This window comes from Petromyzon marinus, chromosome 67 (genome assembly GCF_048934315.1).
Source record: "Petromyzon marinus isolate PM22_M1 ecotype Great Lakes invasive population chromosome 67, UKy_Petmar_22M1.pri1.0, whole genome shotgun sequence".
Lineage (NCBI taxonomy): Eukaryota > Metazoa > Chordata > Hyperoartia > Petromyzontiformes > Petromyzontidae > Petromyzon > Petromyzon marinus.
Genome location: NC_133733.1, coordinates 4,715,937 through 4,733,244, shown reverse-complemented (window position 1 = coordinate 4,733,244; position 17,308 = coordinate 4,715,937). Strand labels below are relative to the sequence as shown.

The 17,308-nt window shown below is 54.8% G+C and overlaps 1 protein-coding gene across 1 annotated transcript in view; it reads left to right on the top strand.

Annotated features, from left to right (window-relative positions):
- LOC142906582 (dynein axonemal heavy chain 2-like) overlaps nucleotides 1–17,308 on the top strand; it is a 397,319-nt gene that overhangs the window by 182,748 nt on the left and 197,263 nt on the right. The window contains exon 9 of the mRNA XM_076054728.1: nucleotides 8,925–9,116. Within this exon, the coding sequence (XP_075910843.1) occupies nucleotides 8,925–9,116 (192 nt within the window). The remainder of the gene's footprint in view (nucleotides 1–8,924; nucleotides 9,117–17,308) is intronic.

Genomic DNA, 17,308 nt, shown 5'->3' with positions numbered 1-17,308 from the left:
TGCCTCTGTGTGAGTCCATGGATCTCTGTGTGAGTGGATGGTGCTATATGTGAATCTGTAGATCTCTGTGTGAGTCTGCGGGTTTCTATGTGAGTCTGTGGGTCTCTGTGTGTGTCCGTGGATCTCAGTGGGAGTGGATGGTGCTCTATGTGAATCTATAGATCTGTGTGTGAGTCTGCGTGCCTCTGTGTGAGTCCATGGATCTCTGTGTGAGTGGATGGTGCTATATGTGAATCTGTAGATCTCTGTGTGAGTCTGCGGGTTTCTATGTGAGTCTGCGGGTCTCTGTGTGAGTCTGCGGGTCTCTGTGTGAGTCCATTGACCTCGGTGTGAGTGGATGGTGCTTTATGTGAATCTATAGATCTCTGTGTGAGTCTGCAGGTCTCTATGTGAGTCTGCGGGTCTCTGTGTGAGTCCATGGATCTCGGTGTGAGTGGATGGTGCTCTATGTGAATCTATAGATCTCTGTGTGAGTCTGCAGGTCTCTATGTGAGTCTGCGGGTCTCTGTGTGAGTCCATGGATCTCGGTGTGAGTGGATGGTGCTCTATGTGAATCTATAGATCTCTGTGTGAGTCTGCGGGTCTCTGTGTTAGTCCATGGATCTCAGTGTGAGTCTGCGGGTCTCTGTGTGAGTCCATTGATCTCGGTGTGAGTGGATGGTGCTCTATGTGAATCTATAGATCTCTGTGTGAGTCTGCGGGTCTCTGTGTTAGTCCATGGTTATCAGTGTGAGTCCATGGATCTCAGTGGGAGTGGATGGTGCTCTATGTGAATCTATAGATCTGTGTGAGTCTGCGGGTCTCTGTGTTAGTCCATGGATCTCAGTGTGAGTCCATGGATCTCAGTGGGAGTGGATGGTGCTCTATGTGAATCTATAGATCTGTGTGAGTCTGCGTGCCTCTGTGTGTTTCCATGGAACTCTGTGTGAGTGGATGGTGCTATATGTGAATCTGTAGATCTCTGTGTGAGTCTGCGGGTTTCTACGTGAGTCTGCGAGTCTCTGTGTGAGTCTGCGGGTCTCTGTGTTAGTCCATGGATCTCTGTGTGAGTGGATGGTGCTCTATGTGAATCTATAGATCTCTGTGTGAGTCTGCAGGTCTCTATGTGAGTCTGCGGGTCTCTGTGTGAGTCCATGGATCTCGGTGTGAGTGGATGGTGCTCTATGTGAATCTATAGATCTCTGTGTGAGTCTGCGGGTCTCTGTGTTAGTCCATGGATCTCTGTGTGAGTGGATGGTGCTCTATGTGAATCTATAGATCTCTGTGTGAGTCTGCGGGTCTCTGTGTTAGTCCATGGATCTCAGTGTGAGTGTATAGATCTCTGTTTCGTTCTTCTCCGTGCTGCTGCTGATGTTGATGCGGCTGTAATTTTGCATCGCGTTGGCTAATGAGACAGTTGGGGTAAAGTGTGGGTACCCACCCCACCTCCACCACCCACCGCTTTCTTCCCACTCCACTCGCCTCCACGCACTCTCCTACCTCTCCCCTCCCATCTCACTCCACTCCCCTCCACGCACTCTCCTACCTCTCCCCTCCCATCTCACTCGACGCGTTCTCCTACCACAACCACTCCAACCTTTCTCCTCCATCTGCAATGTGTGCAGCAGCGGCGATGGTGGTGGTGGTGATGGTGGTGGTGGTTGTGCTTGTGGAGGAGGGGGGGTTCATGGCACATTACAAGTTATATATACAATGTGAAATCATAGCCTTTGATGGCCGATTATTTCAAATCACGGCAAAGGTCATGCCACCATCTGTTGTCTTCTATTGATTGCAATGGACAGGCAGCAGGTACCCCCATACATGGGCAACGAGAGAAAGGGCAAGTGCACGCGTGTGCGTGCGTGTGCGTGTGTGTGCGTGTGTGTACGTGCGTGTGTGTGTGGGGAGCGATAGTGTAGCGCTTAGCGCTACGCTGCACTATGAACCCGGCGACCCGGGTTCGATTCCCGCTCACGGTCAACACCAGTGACGATTATCTGAACCGGTCCCGGGCCTCCCCTAGGTCGACTCAGCCTCAAATGAGTACCTGGTGCGGTGTGTAGTAAACATCGCTACTAGGGAGACAAAGGCGGCCGGGCGTGGTTGCTGGCCACCCACCCCCTCGTGTACCGTTCTGGCCTTCATAGGTGCTCGCTAACAGCACTTGCCCCTACAGTCTGTCACAGGCTATACGGGGGATCTTTGTCTTTATCTTTGTGTGTGCGTGTGCGCGTTCGTGCGCGTGTGTACGTACGTGCGAGCGCGTGTGTACGTGCGTGTGGGGAGCGGTCGCGTAGTGGCGGTCAGCGTCGCGCTGGGCGCTACGAACCCAGCGACCCGAGTTCGACTCCCGCTCACGACCACCGACGCCGGGTGACGATTGTCTGAACAACCGGGCGTCCCGGGCGGGGCCTCCCACCTAGGTCGACTCAGCCTCAAATGAGTACCCGATGCGGTGTGCGGTAAACGTCGCCGGTGCGTGGTGCTGGTCACCCACCCCCCACCCCCTCGTGTGCCACAGTGCCGGTAGCCTTCGTGGGTGCTGCTGCTGCTGCTACTACTCGCTGACAACACTTGTCCTGAGAGTCTGTTACAGGCTACACGGGGGATCTTTGTCTCTGGAGAATAGAGAGAGAGGGTTTGAGAGCATGCGTCCCTCTAACCAGAGGGTATCTTGGTCCACTCTTTCACCCTGAGATGGGAGGGGAGAGGTAGGGGAGTGCGTGGAGGGGAGTGGAGTGAGATGGGAGGGGAGAGGTAGGGGAGTGCGTGGAGGGGAGTGGAGTGAGATGGGAGGGGAGAGTCAGATGGGAGTAGAGTGAGATGAGAGGGGAGAGTCAGATGGGAGTAGAGTGAGGTGAGAGGGGAGAGTCAGATGAGAGTAGAGTGAGGTGAGAGGGGAGTGTCAGATGGGATTAGAGTGAGGTGAGAGGGGAGAGTCAGATGGGAGTAGAGTGAGGTGAGAGGGGAGAGTCAGATGGGAGTAGAGTGAGATGAGAGGTGAGAGTCAGATGGCAGTAGAGTGAGATGAGAGTGGAGAGTCAGATGTGAGTGGAGTGAGGTGAGAGGGGAGAGTCAGATGGGAGTAGAGTGAGATGAGAGGTGAGAGTCAGATGGCAGTAGAGTGAGATGAGAGTGGAGAGTCAGATGTGAGTGGAGTGAGGTGAGAGGGGAGAGTCAGATGGGATTAGAGTGAGGTGAGAGTCAGATGGGAGTAGAGTGAGGTGAGGGGGGAGAGTCAGATGGGAGTAGAGTGAGGTGAGAGGGGAGAGTCAGATGTGAGAGGTAGGGGAGTGCGTGAGAGGTAGGGGAGTGCGTGGAGGGGAGTGGAGTGAGATGGGAGGGGAGAGGTAGGGGAGTGCGTGCAGGGGAGTGGAGTGAGTTGGGAGGGGAGTGGAGTGAGATGGGAGGAGAGAGGTAGGGGAGTGTGTGGAGGGGAGTGGAGTGAGATGGGAGGAGAGAGGTAGGGGAGTGTGTGGAGGGGAGTGGAGTGAGATGGGAGGGGAGTGGAGTGAGATGGGAGGAAAGAGGTAGGGGAGTGTGTGGAGGGGAGTGGAGTAAGATGGGAGGAGAGAGGTAGGAGAGTACGTGGAGGGGAGTGGAGTGAGATGAGAGGGGAGAGTCAGATGGGAGTAGATTGAGGTGAGAGAGGAGAGTCAGATGGGAGTAGAGTGAGATGAGAGGTGAGAGTCAGATGGCAGTAGAGTGAGATGAGAGTGGAGAGTCAGATGTGAGTGGAGTGAGGTGAGAGGGGAGAGTCAGATGGGATTAGAGTGAGGTGAGAGGGGAGAGTCAGATGGGAGTAGAGTGAGATGAGAGGTGAGAGTCAGATGGCAGTAGAGTGAGATGAGAGTGGAGAGTCAGATGTGAGTGGAGTGAGGTGAGAGGGGAGAGTCAGATGGGATTAGAGTGAGGTGAGAGGGGAGAGTCAGATGGGAGTAGAGTGAGGTGAGAGGGGAGAGTCAGATGGGAGTAGAGTGAGATGAGAGGTGAGAGTCAGATGGCAGTAGAGTGAGATGAGAGTGGAGAGTCAGATGTGAGTGGAGTGAGGTGAGAGGGGAGAGTCAGATGGGAGTAGAGTGAGGTGAGGGGGGAGAGTCAGATGGGAGTAGAGTGAGGTGAGGGGGGAGAGTCAGATGGGATTAGAGTGAGGTGAGAGGGGAGAGTCAGATGGGAGTAGAGTGAGGTGAGGGGGGAGAGTCAGATGGGAGTAGAGTGAGGTGAGGGGGAGAGTCAGATGGTAGTGGAGTGAGGTGAGGGTCAGATGGGAGTAGAGTGAGGTGAGAGGGGAGGGTCAGTTGGGAGTAGAGTGAGGTGAGAGGGGAGAGTCAGATTGGAGTAGAGTGAGGTGAGAGTCAGATTAGAGTAGAGTGAGGTGAGAGTCAGATGTGAGTAGAGTGAGGTGAGAGTCAGATGGGAGTAGAGTGAGGTGAGAGGGGAGAGTCAGATGGGAGTAGAGTGAGATGAGAGTCAGATGGGAGTAGAGTGAGGTGAGAGGGGAGAGTCAGATGGGAGTAGAGTGAGATGAGAGGGGAGAGTCAGATGGTAGTTGAGTGAGGTGAGAGGGGAGAGGCAGATGGTAGTGGAGTGAGGTGAGAGTCAGATGGGAGTAGAGTGAGGTGAGAGGTGAGAGTCAGATTAGAGTAGAGTGAGGTGAGAGTCAGATGTGAGTAGAGTGAGGTGAGAGTCAGATGGGAGTAGAGTGAGATGAGAGTCAGATGGGAGTAGAGTGAGGTGAGAGGGGAGAGTCAGATGGGAGTAGAGTGAGATGAGAGGGGAGAGTCAGATGGTAGTAGAGTGAGGTGAGAGTCAGATGGGAGTAGAGTGAGATGAGAGCGGAGAGTCAGATTGGAGTAGAGTGAGGTGAGAGGTGAGAGTCAGATGGGAGTAGAGTGAGGTGAGAGTCAGATGGGAGTAGAGTGAGGTGAGAGTTGAGAGTCAGATTGGAGTAGAGTGAGGTGAGAGTTGAGAGTCAGATGGGAGTAGAGTGAGATGAGAGGGGAGAGTCAGATGGGAGTAGAGTGAGGTGAGAGTCAGATGGGAGTAGAGTGAGGTGAGAGTTGAGAGTCAGATAGGAGTAGAGTGAGGTGAGAGTCAGATGGGAGTAGAGTGAGGTGAGAGTGGAGAGTCAGATTGGAGTAGAGTGAGGTGAGAGTTGAGAGTCAGATTGGAGTAGAGTGAGGTGAGAGCGGAGAGTCAGATGGGAGTAGAGTGAGGTGAGAGCGGAGAGTCAGATTGGAGTAGAGTGAGATGAGAGGGGAGAGTCAGATGGTAGTAGAGTGAGGTGAGAGTCAGCTGGGAGTAGAGTGAGGTGAGAGGGGAGAGTCAGATTGGAGTAGAGTGAGGTGAGAGTCAGATGGGAGTAGAGTGAGATGAGAGGGGAGAGTCAGCTGGGAGTAGAGTGAGGTGAGAGTCAGCTGGGAGTAGAGTGAGGTGAGAGTCAGCTGGGAGTAGAGTGAGATGAGAGCGGAGAGTCAGATTGGAGTAGAGTGAGGTGAGAGTCAGATGGGAGTAGAGTGAGATGAGAGGGGAGAGTCAGCTGGGAGTAGAGTGAGGTGAGAGTCAGCTGGGAGTAGAGTGAGATGAGAGGGGAGAGTCAGCTGGGAGTAGAGTGAGGTGAGAGTCAGCTGGGAGTAGAGTGAGGTGAGAGGGGAGAGTCAGCTGGGAGTAGAGTGAGGTGAGAGTCAGATGGGAGTAGAGTGAGATGAGAGGGGAGAGTCAGCTGGGAGTAGAGTGAGGTGAGAGTCAGCTGGGAGTAGAGTGAGGTGAGAGTCAGATTGGAGTAGAGTGAGGTGAGAGTCAGATTGGAGTAGAGTGAGGTGAGAGTCAGCTGGGAGTAGAGTGAGGTGAGAGTCAGCTGGGAGTAGAGTGAGGTGAGAGTCAGCTGGGAGTAGAGTGAGGTGAGAGTTGAGAGTCAGATTGGAGTAGAGTGAGGTGATAGGGTAAAAGGCCGGGGGAGTGCGTGGAGGGTTTCTGTTGCGGGGTTGCTGTCGTGCGGTGGCGGGGATGATGGAGGAGGCAAACGTGTGAGCAGCGCGCCGTACATTCCAGGCCCCCCGCAAGTCAAAATAGAACCACCGTCTCCTCCAATGGGACTCGACGAATACCGATTCGAATGTTTATTGTGCGCCCGGGCGGCTGTTTTGCTTTGCACGCATGGCCAACACGGTTTGTTATTGAACCTGTCTTGTGTGCGCGTGTGTGTACACACGTGCGTGTGTGTACACGTGCGTGTGTGTGCGCGAGCGTGCGGTGGTGTAGAGGGTTTAGCGCTACGCTGCGCTACGAACCCGGCGACCCGAGTTCGATTCCCGCTCACGGCCACCCATCACCGGTGACGGATTGTCTGAAGCGGTGCCTGGGCCTCCCCCTAGGTCGACTCAGCCTCAAATGTGTTAACTGGTGTGGTGTGCAGTAAACATCGCCACTAGGGAGACAAAGGCGGCCGGGCGTGGTGCTTCTGATTAAAGAGCGAGATAGCTCAGTGGGCTTTACCTGGTAAAATGTATTTATTGTTTTATATTTTTATTATTTTATTGTTTCCCTTCTACGTGACTTTATCCAAAGAACCAAGAATATGAATCCTTGCAGTCACGAAAGCTTTAAATCAAACAATTTAAGTGGTTTCGTTCAGTCTAAGTTTCTGTGGTGAGGTTTATTTTAGGTGGCGAGATGTTAACTACCTCGCCTGGTGTACAGGAGGTCGTGGGTTTGACCCCGACCCTGACGACGCTTGCTGTATATTTGGAGTTTGCGTGTCTCTCCCATCATCATCGCAGTGGCTAGGAGATGTTGACTTAAAGCTTTCGTGACTGCAGGAATTCATACTCTTTGGGTCTTTCGGTAAAGTCTCTTTTCCTGATGACGACCGCTTGCTTGTGTTGCGATCGTAGGTTTTTGTTATTTTTTTGGTTATTTTCTTTGAACTTATCTACGTGACTTTACCGACAGACCCAAAGAATACGGCTAGGAGATGTTAACTCCCTCGCCTGGTGTGCAGGAGGTCGTGGATTTGATCCCGACCCTGACGCCTGCTGCATATTTGATTTGAAGTTTGCGTGTCTCTCTCTCTCTCATCATCATCACGGTGGCTTGGAGATGTTGACTACCTCGCCTGGTATACAGGAGGTCGTGGGTTCCACCCCGACCCTGACGCCTGCTGCATATTTGGAGTTTGCGTGTCTCTCTCTCTCCCTCTCTCCCCGTGGTGGACGCGTGGATCCCCCTCGATGCCCCCGTAGTTCCCCAAGGTAACTCACCGTAATCCCCGTACCCGCTAAACCTCCCTCCACCGTACCCTCATCCCTATTCACCGCATCACCTTCAGCCCCCCCCCTCATTGTACCACTCATGACCCTCTTGCAAGGCGCCGTGTAAATGCAAGATAAGATCAGGGCACTTGTTTCAGCCTTACACCCCAGACACCCCCCGACTCTCCGCCCGTCACGTAAATCGTCTTCACGTCCTACGCGGATGTGGCTTTTCATTTTCTTGGCGTTTTACAAACGTAATCCGATTAACACATAGGAGTGGCAAGTAGGGCTTTCGCGCGAGCAACGTTATCCACAATTGAGGAGGTTTTTTTTTTTGGGGGGGGGGGGTGGGGGTTAGATCCCCGCGTGAATTGTCAGTGTGTCATTTAAACCCACCACCACGACCACCCGACACGGTTTTTAGTGAGGTTAGTAAGGATTGGTGACCATTCCAGTACTCTAGGACAGCTAAATGTTGTACCGGGTTTACTTTCCAATGCACAACCGGTTAGAGCTGTATTCGTATGCGACACTATACACTACACTATACACTGCACCGTACACTACACTATACACTGCTATACACTATACACTACACTATACACTGCTATACACTACACTATATACTGCACTAGACACTACACTATACACTGCTATACACTATACACTACACAATACACTACACTATACACTGCTATACACTACACTATACACTACACTATACACTGCACTATACACCACACTATACACTGCTATACCCTACACGAAACACTGCACTATACACTACACTATACACTACTATACACTACATTACACACTACACTATACACTGCACTATACACTGCACTATACATTACACTATACACTACTATACACTACATTACACACTACACTATACACTATACTACACACTATACACTACACTATACACTACTATACACTACACTATACACTACTATACACTACATTATACACTGCTATACACTACACTATACACTACACTATACACCACAATATACACTACTATACACTACACTATACATTACACTATACACTACTATACACTACACTATACACTACTATACACCACAATATACACTGCTATACACTACACTATACACTACACTATACACCACAATATACACTACTATACACTACACTATACACTACACTATACACTACTATACACTACACTATACACTACTTTACACTAACTATACACTGCTATACACGACACTATACACTACACTATACACCACAATATACACTGCTATACACACTACGCTATACACAACTATACACTACACACTCCACTATACACTACACTGTACACTACACACTACACTATATACTGCTATACCCTACACGAAACAGTATACACTACTATACACTACACTATACACTACTATACACTACACTATACACTGCTATACACTACACTATACACTACACTATACACCACAATATACACTGCTATACACACTACGCTATACACTACACTGTACACTACACACTCCACTGTACACCACACCGCACACTCTGATTGTAAATGCTGTGGTGGGTTCTGGTGGCGCACGAGCAACCAAACTGGCGACGGTGCCGTTGAACCCGGCCGTGCGTCTTGCCGGGTTCAACGTCGCGACACACCCATCCGCACGCGGCGTTCTAACCGCCGGGCGTCTCCACCAGGACGGCTCCGGGCAGGCGGAGGGCAACGTGCGCTTCCTGCTCGCTCTGCGGGAGCCGTGCGAGGCGCTGCGGGCGGGCGGGGCCCGCGACGCTGCTGGCCCGCTGGCGCGCATCCTCGCCACGGTGCGCTTCGTGTGGGTCCACTCGGAGTTCTACGGCTCGGCGGAGCGCATCGGGGGCCTCCTGCGCAAGGTGAGGGTCGCGGTGGGTGGAGACGGGGGGGGGGCGCGGGGCGGACGGGGGGGGGGGAGAGGGGGGGCAAAGATCCCCCTCCCGTGCCGCCTCTAACGGAATGTTGGGGCAAGCGATGTTAGTAGCGAGTAGCAGCAGCACCTGTGAAGGTAGACACAGACAAAGATTCCCCGTGTCGCCTCTAACAGGCTGTAGGGGCAAGTGCTTTTAGTAGCAAGCAGCACCTGTGAAGGTAGATACAGACAAAGCTCCCCCCGTGTAGCCTCTAACAGACTGTAGGGGCAAGTGCTGTTAGTAGCGAGTAGCAGCAGCACCTGTGAAGGTAGATACAGTCAAAGCTCCCCCGTGTAGCCTCTAACAGACTGTAACAAGTGATGTTAATAGCGAGTAGCAGCAGCACCTGTGAAGGTAGACACAGACAAAGCTCTCCCGTGTAGCCTCTAACAGGCTGTAGGGGCAAGTGCTGTGAGTAGCGAGTAGCAGCAGCTCCTAAGAAGGTAGACACAGACAAAGCTCTCCCGTGTAGCCTCTAACAGACTGTAGGGGCAAGTGCTGTGAGTAGCGAGTAGTAGCAGCACCTGTGAAGGTAGAAACAGACAAAGGTCCCCCGTGTAGCCTCTAACAGACTGTAGGGGCAAGTGCTGTTAGTAGCGAGTAGCAGCAGCACCTGTGAAGGTAGACCCAAAGTTCCCCCGTGTAGCCTCTAACAGGCTGTAGGGGCAAGTGCTGTTAGTAGCGAGTAGCAGCAGCACCTGTGAAGGTAGACACAGACAAAGGTCCCCCGTGTCGCCTCTAACAGACTGTAGGGGCAAGTGCTGTGAGTAGCGAGTAGCAGCAGCTCCTAAGAAGGTAGATACAGTCAAAGCTCCCCCGTGTAGCCTCTAACAGACTGTAGGGGCAAGTGATGTTAGTAGCGAGTAGCAGCAGCTCCTAAGAAGGTAGATACAGACAAAGATTCCCCGTGTAGCCTCTAACAGGCTGTAGGGGCAAGTGCTGTGAGTAGCGAGTAGCAGCAGCACCTGTGAAGGTAGACACAGACAAAGCTCCCCCGTGTAGCCTCTAACAGGCTGTAGGGGCAAGTGCTGTGAGTAGCGAGTAGCAGCAGCACCTGTGAAGGTAGATACCGACAAAGATTCCCCGTGTCGCCTCTAACAGAATGTTGGGGCAAGTGCTGTGAGTAGCGAGTAGCAGCAGCTCCTAAGAAGGTAGATACAGTCAAAGCTCCCCCGTGTAGCCTCTAACAGACTGTAACAAGTGATGTTAATAGCGAGTAGCAGCAGCTCCTAAGAAGGTAGACACAGACAAAGCTCTCCCGTGTAGCCTCTAACAGACTGTAGGGGCAAGTGCTGTGAGTAGCGAGTAGTAGCAGCACCTGTGAAGGTAGAAACAGACAAAGGTCCCCCGTGTAGCCTCTAACAGACTGTAGGGGCAAGTGCTGTTAGTAGCGAGTAGCAGCAGCTCCTAAGAAGGTAGATACAGACAAAGATTCCCCGCGTAGCCTCTAACAGACTGTAGGGGCAAGTGATGTTAGTAGCGAGTAGCAGCAGCTCCTAAGAAGGTAGATACAGACAAAGATTCCCCGTGTAGCCTCTAACAGGCTGTAGGGGCAAGTGCTGTTAGTAGTGAGTAGCAGCAGCACCTGTGAAGGTAGACACAGACAAAGCTCCCCCGTGTAGCCTGCAACAGACTGTAGGGGCAAGTGCTGTTAGTAGCGAGTAGCAGCAGCACCTGTGAAGGTAGACACAGACAAAGCTCCCCCGTGTAGCCTGCAACAGACTGTAGGGGCAAGTGCTGTTAGCGAGCAGCACCTGTGAAGGCGCACGAAGGGGTGCTGGGTGGCGGCCAGCAACCACGCCCGGCCGCCTTTGTCTCCCACGGTGGCGACGTGCACACACACCGCACCAGGTACTCAGTTGAGGCTGAGTCGCCCTAGGGGAGGCCCAGCACCAGTTGAGATAAAATCGTCGCCAGTGTGTTGGTGGCCATGAGCGGGAATCGAACTCCGGTTCTCTGCCGGGTTCGTAGCGCAGTGGCGAGCTATGATCGTCACGACCGCCAACCACAACCGCTACCGTCACTCGCACAACCACAGTTTCCACCATCACCACCACCACCGCTATAATTCCCACCACCACCGCCACCACCACTACCAGCGCTATCTTCACTTCCACCACCACCACCAGCACCACCAGCACAACTCACACCACCAGCACCACTGCTATCATCACTCTCACCACCACCACCACCACTCACACCACCAGCACCACTGCTATCATCACTCTCACCACCACCACCACCAGCACAACTCACACCACCAGCACCACTGCTATCATCACTCTCACCACCACCACCACTCCCACTACCACCACCTCCACAACTTCCACCACCACCACCACCACCGCCGTTATCATTACTCCCACCACTACCACCACCACCACAACAACTCCCGCCACCAGCACCCCCCCCACCCACAGCTGTTTCTATAGCCCCAGGTATCTAGATTGCAAAGGTCAATGAGGAAAATGGGCCAGAGAGGGGAGGGAAAATCGATGTTAAGGGGCTGGGGGTGGGGGAGCGGGCCTGGGGGGGGGGGTAGGAGTGTAGGGGTGGGGGGCTGGGGGTGGGGGCTAGGGGGGGGGGGCGAGGGAGCGAGCGAGCGAGCGGGAGAAGATCCGCACATCGACTGGCGGGTACAAGAGCGGAGCGGTGTCACGGACACGGCTGGACACGTGTGGACCCGCGAGAGCCGGCCCGCCCCTTAACCCCTTGATGGGGAGGAGGGGGGAGTCGCTGGCGGAGACTCTGGTCTGCGCCGTGGCCTGCTTCTGCGGCCGTCTGGAATGTTCTCTCTCTCTCTCTTCCCTGTCCGATTCCAGTGTAAAGACGACTTGACAACACTTGTCTTGAGATGGTTTCGTTATTGAAGGCACGTTCAATCGACATCAGGCGGAGGGCCCCATCGCGACAGCCCCGAGGCTCCCACGCATCTCTACTTATATACGGACCGATGCCACGCCCACCCCTCCCCTTCCCGAACCTTCCCGCCGACTCTGTACGCTCGCTCCGCCGGCAGACTCCACCATCCTCTTCCGTCAGCCTCACACAGAGGACCCATAGACTCGCACAGAGACCCGTAGACTCGCACAGTGACCCATAGACTCGCACAGAGACCCATAGACTCGCACAGAGACCCATAGACTCGCACAGAGACCCGTAGACTCGCACAGTGACCCATAGACTCGCACAGAGACCCATAGACTCGCACAGAGACCCATAGACTCGCACAGAGACCCGTAGACTCGCACAGTGACCCATAGACTCGCACAGAGACCCATAGACTCGCACAGAGACCCATAGACTCGCACAGAGACCCATAGACTCGCACAGAGGACCCGTAGACTCACACAGAGACCCATAGACTCGCACAGAGACCCATAGACTCACACAGAGACCCATAGACTCGCACAGGGATCCATAGACTCACACAGACCCATAGACTCGCACAGTGACCCATAGACTCACGCAGGAGACTCACGCAGGGACCCATAGACTCACACAGAGACCCATAGACTCACACAGGGACCCATAGACTCACGCAGAGACCCATAGACTCGCACAGAGACCCGTAGACTCACACAGAGACCCGTAGACTTACACAGAGACCCATAGACTCACACAGTGACCCATAGACTCACGCAGGGACCCATAGACTCATACAGGGATCCATAGACTCACACAGAGACCCATAGACTCACACAGAGACCCATAGACTCACACAGAGACCCATAGACTCACACAGGGATCCATAGACTCGCACAGAGACCCATAGACTCACACAGAGACCCATAGACTCACACAGAGACCCATAGACTCACACAGAGACCCATAGACTCTCACAGAGACTCGTGGACTCACACAGAGACCCATAGACTCACACAGAGACCCATAGACTCGCACAGAGACTCGTAGACTCACACAGGGATCCATAGACTCACACAGAGACCCATAGACTCACACAGAGACCCATAGACTCGCACAGAGACCCATAGACTCACAGAGACCCATAGACTCGCACAGAGACTCGTAGACTCACACAGAGACCCATAGATTCATAGAGACCCATAGACTCGCACAGAGACCCATAGACTCGCACAGAGACCCATAGGCTCGCACAGAGACCCATAGACTCACACAGAGACCCATAGACTCGCACAGAGACTCGTAGACTCACACAGAGACCCATAGACTCGCACAGAGACCCATAGGCTCGCACAGAGACCCGTAGACTCGCACAGAGACCCATAGACTCGCACAGAGACCCATAGACTCACAAATATACCCATAGAGATGCACAGAGATGCATAGAGACCCACAGAGACGAGACTCACAGACCAATTAGAATGTAAACTTATTTTATTTTACCAGGCAAGGCCCTGCTGAGCTGCTGCGTAGCTGTTTTGTCAGAAGCGACCCTGGACATCACAAATGATTGCAGCTCAACCAAGTGGCAGCTTATCATCATCATCGTCACGTGGACATTTATATCCAAATAACTCTAAACGCGTGACGTTGATTCTAAATGTGGAGGGTAAAACCGGAGGATCTTAGAGAAAAATCCACGCGGCCACGGGGAGAGCGAGAGAGAGAGAGAGACACCGCAAACTCCAAATATACAGCAGCAGCAGCAGGCGTCATCAGGGTCGTGGTACGAACCCACGACCTCCTGCATACCAGACGAGGTAGTTAACATCTCCTAGCCACCGTGATGATGAGAGAGAGAGACACGCAAACTCCAAAATATCCAGCAGGCATCGTCAGGGTTGGGGATCGAACCCACGAACTCCTGCACACCAGGCGAGGTAGTTAACATCTCCTAGCCACCGTGATGGTGATGATGATGATGAGAGAGACACCGCAATCTCACAAATATACAGCAGCGGGCGTCATCAGCGTCGGGGATGGAACCCAGCAACCTCCTGCACATCAGGCGAGGTAGTTAACACCTACCTAGCCACCGGCTTTAGCTTTAGCCAGAGTAGAATAGGACCTCCCCCCCTCCCTCCCTCCTGCGGTCGGAAGATCGTACGGCCAGATAGGTTAATCCAGCCGGACAGGAACTCAATATTTGCCAAGCCCTAATAACCACCCTGTGGGTGTGCAGGATAGGCTAATGATAACTTACCAAGGACAGGTAATGGTTGTTTGAGATTGATGAGAGATGTTGGGTGGAGAGGTGGGGGAGGTGGGTGGGGGCTAGAAGGGGGGCGGGGGAAGGGCGTTGGTGCCTCCCCCCTTGGGTGCTGTGATTTGATAAAATACAGAAAAATTGAGGCTAACGGGTGGGTGGGTGGGTGAGTGGGTTGGTGGGCGGGTGGTTGAGTGGGTGGGTGAGTCAGTGGGTGTGAGTGGATGGGTTGGTGGTGGTGGTTGAGTGGGGTGGGTGAGTGAGTCGATGGGTTGCTGGGTGGGTGATTGAGTGGGGTGGGTGTGAGTGGATGGGTTGGTGGGTGGGGTGGTTGAGTGGGTGGGTGGGTGGCTGGGTTAGTTGAGTGGGTGGGTGAAGTGTTTGGTTGAGTGGGTGGGTGTGTGGGTGGGTGGTTGGGTGAGTGGGTGGTTGAGTGGGTGGGTGGTTGATTGGGTGGGTGAGTGGGTGGGTGGGTAAAAAGGGGTGGGTGAGTGGATGGGTTGGTTGGTGGGTGGTTGAGTGGGTGGGTGAGTGGATGGGTTGGTGGGTGGTTGAGTGGGTGGGTGGATGAGTGGGTGGATGAGTGAGTGGATAGTGGGGTGGGTGGGTGGGTGTGGGTGATTGGCTGGTGTGGTTGAGTGGGTGGGTGGTTGAGTGGGTGGGTGGTTGGGTGAGTGGGTGGGTGGGTGGTTGGGTGAGTGGGTGGTTGAGTGGGTGGGTGGTTGAGTGGGTGGGTGGTTGGGTGAGTGGGTGGTTGCGTGGGTGGGTGGGTGTGGGAGGGTGAGTGGGAGGTGGGTGGGTGAGTGAGTGGGTGAGTGAGTGGGTGGGTGAGTGGGTGGTTGAGTGGGTGGGTGAGTGGGTGGGTGGTTGGGTGAGTGGGTGGGTGAGTGGGTGGTTGAGTGGGTTCGTGAGTGGGAGGGTGGGTGAGTGGGTGGGTAGGTGGGTGGGTGAGTGGGTGGGTAGTCGGTGGGTGAGTGAGTGGGTGAATGAGTGGGTGAGTGGGTGAGTCGGTGGTTGGGTGAGTGGGTGGTTGAGTGGGTGGGTGGGTGAGTGGGTGGGTGGGTGGGTGGTTGGGTGAGTAGGTTGGGTGAGTGGGTTGGTGGTTGAGTGGGTGTGTGAGTGGGTGCGTGGATGAGTGGGTGGGTGGGTGGTTGGGTGAGTGGGTGGGTGAGTGGGTGGGTGGGTGGTTGGGTGAGTGGGTGGTTAAGTGGGTTGGTTGGTTGAGTGGTGGGTGAGTGGGTGGGTGGATGGGTGAGTGGGTGGGTGGGTGGTTGGATGAGTGGGTGGTTAAGTGGGTTGGTTGGTTGAGTGGGTGGGTGAGTGGGTGGGTGGATGGGTGAGTGGGTGGGTGGGGGGTTGGTGGGTGGTTGAGTGGGTGGGTGAGTGATTCGATGGGTTGCTGGGTGGGTGATTGAGGGGTGGGTGAGTGGATGGGTTGGTGGGTGGGTGGGTGAATGAGTGGGTGGGTGGGTGAGTGAGTGGGTGGGTGAGTGTTTGGTTGAGTGGGTGGCTGTGTGGGTGGGTGGTTGGGTGGGTGGGTGGTTGGGTGGGTGGTGGTGAGTGGGAGGTGGGTGAGTGGGTGGGTGGGGTGAGTGGGTGGGTGGTGAGTGGGTGGGTGGATGAGTGGGTGCTTGAGTGGGTGGATGAGTGGGTGGATGGTTGGGTGAGTGAGTGGGTGGATGAGTGAGTGGGTGGTTGAGTGGGTGGATGAGTGGGTGGGTGAGTGTGGTGGGTGAGGTGGGTGAGTGAGTGGGGTGGAGAGTGGGTGAGTGAGTCGGTGGGTGGGTGGTTGAGTGCGTGGGTCAGTGGCTGGGTTGTTGGGTGAGTGGGTGGTGAGTGGGTAGGTGGGTGAGTGGCAGGGTGAGTGGGAGGGTGGGTGAGTGGGTGGGTGAGTGAGTGGGTGGGTGTGTGAGTGGGTGGGTGGATGAGTGGGTGCTTGAGTGGGTGGATGAGTGGGTGGATGGTTGGGTGAGTGAGTGGGTGGATGAGTGGGTGGGTGGTTGAGTGGGTGGATGAGTGGGTGGATGGTTGGGTGAGTGAGTGGGTGGATGAGGGTGGGTGAGTGAGTGGGTGGATGAGTGGGTGGGTGGTTGAGTGGGTGGATGAGTGGGCGAGCTGTGAGGAGGCGAGGCCCACTGAGCTCTGGAGCCCTTTTTTTTCAGACGTCACCTGGCCACAAATTGTATCTCGGCCAAATATTCGTGAGCGCGCGACGTTGATTCTGAAAACGTTGGAGGAAAAACCCGGAGGACCCGAAGGAAAAAAAATCCACGCGACCACTCGGAGAGAGACACGCAGCAGGCATCGTCGGGTTCGGGATTGAAACTCAAGACCTCCTGCGCACCGGTGCGAGGTAGTTAACATCTCCTAGCCACCGTGATTGATGATGATGATGAGAGAGAGAGATGAAAACTTCAAACATCTCCACACCAGGCGGCCCACGGCGTTTGCCTGAGGCGTCAGGAGCCGCCTTGGCCTGCGCTGGGGGTTATTGGCCGATGTCGGTCATCTCGTGAGGAGGCCTCATCAGGCCTCCTCCCTCAGCGCCCTCCTACCCCCCCCCCCGTAGCCACCCATCCCCACCCCACCCACTCAACCCACCCTCCCCACCCCACCCATCCTCCCCACCCTACCCACTCAACCCACCCTCCCCACCCCACCCATCCTCCCACCCACCCTCCCCACCCCACCCACCCTCCCCACCCCACCCACCCTCCCCACCCTCCCCACCCCACCCACCCTCCCCACCCCACCCACCCACCCTCCCCACCCCACCCACCCACCCTCCCCCACCCCACCCACCCATCCTCTCCACCCACCCCATCCTCTCCACCCACCCACCCTCCCCACCCACCCTCCCCACCCCACCCACCCATCCTCTCCACCCACCCCACCCTCCCCACCCACCCACCTATCCCCACCCTCCCCACCCTCCACGCCCATCCATCCTCCCCACCCACCTACCCCACCCTCCCCACCCACCCACCACACCTACCCTTCCCACCCT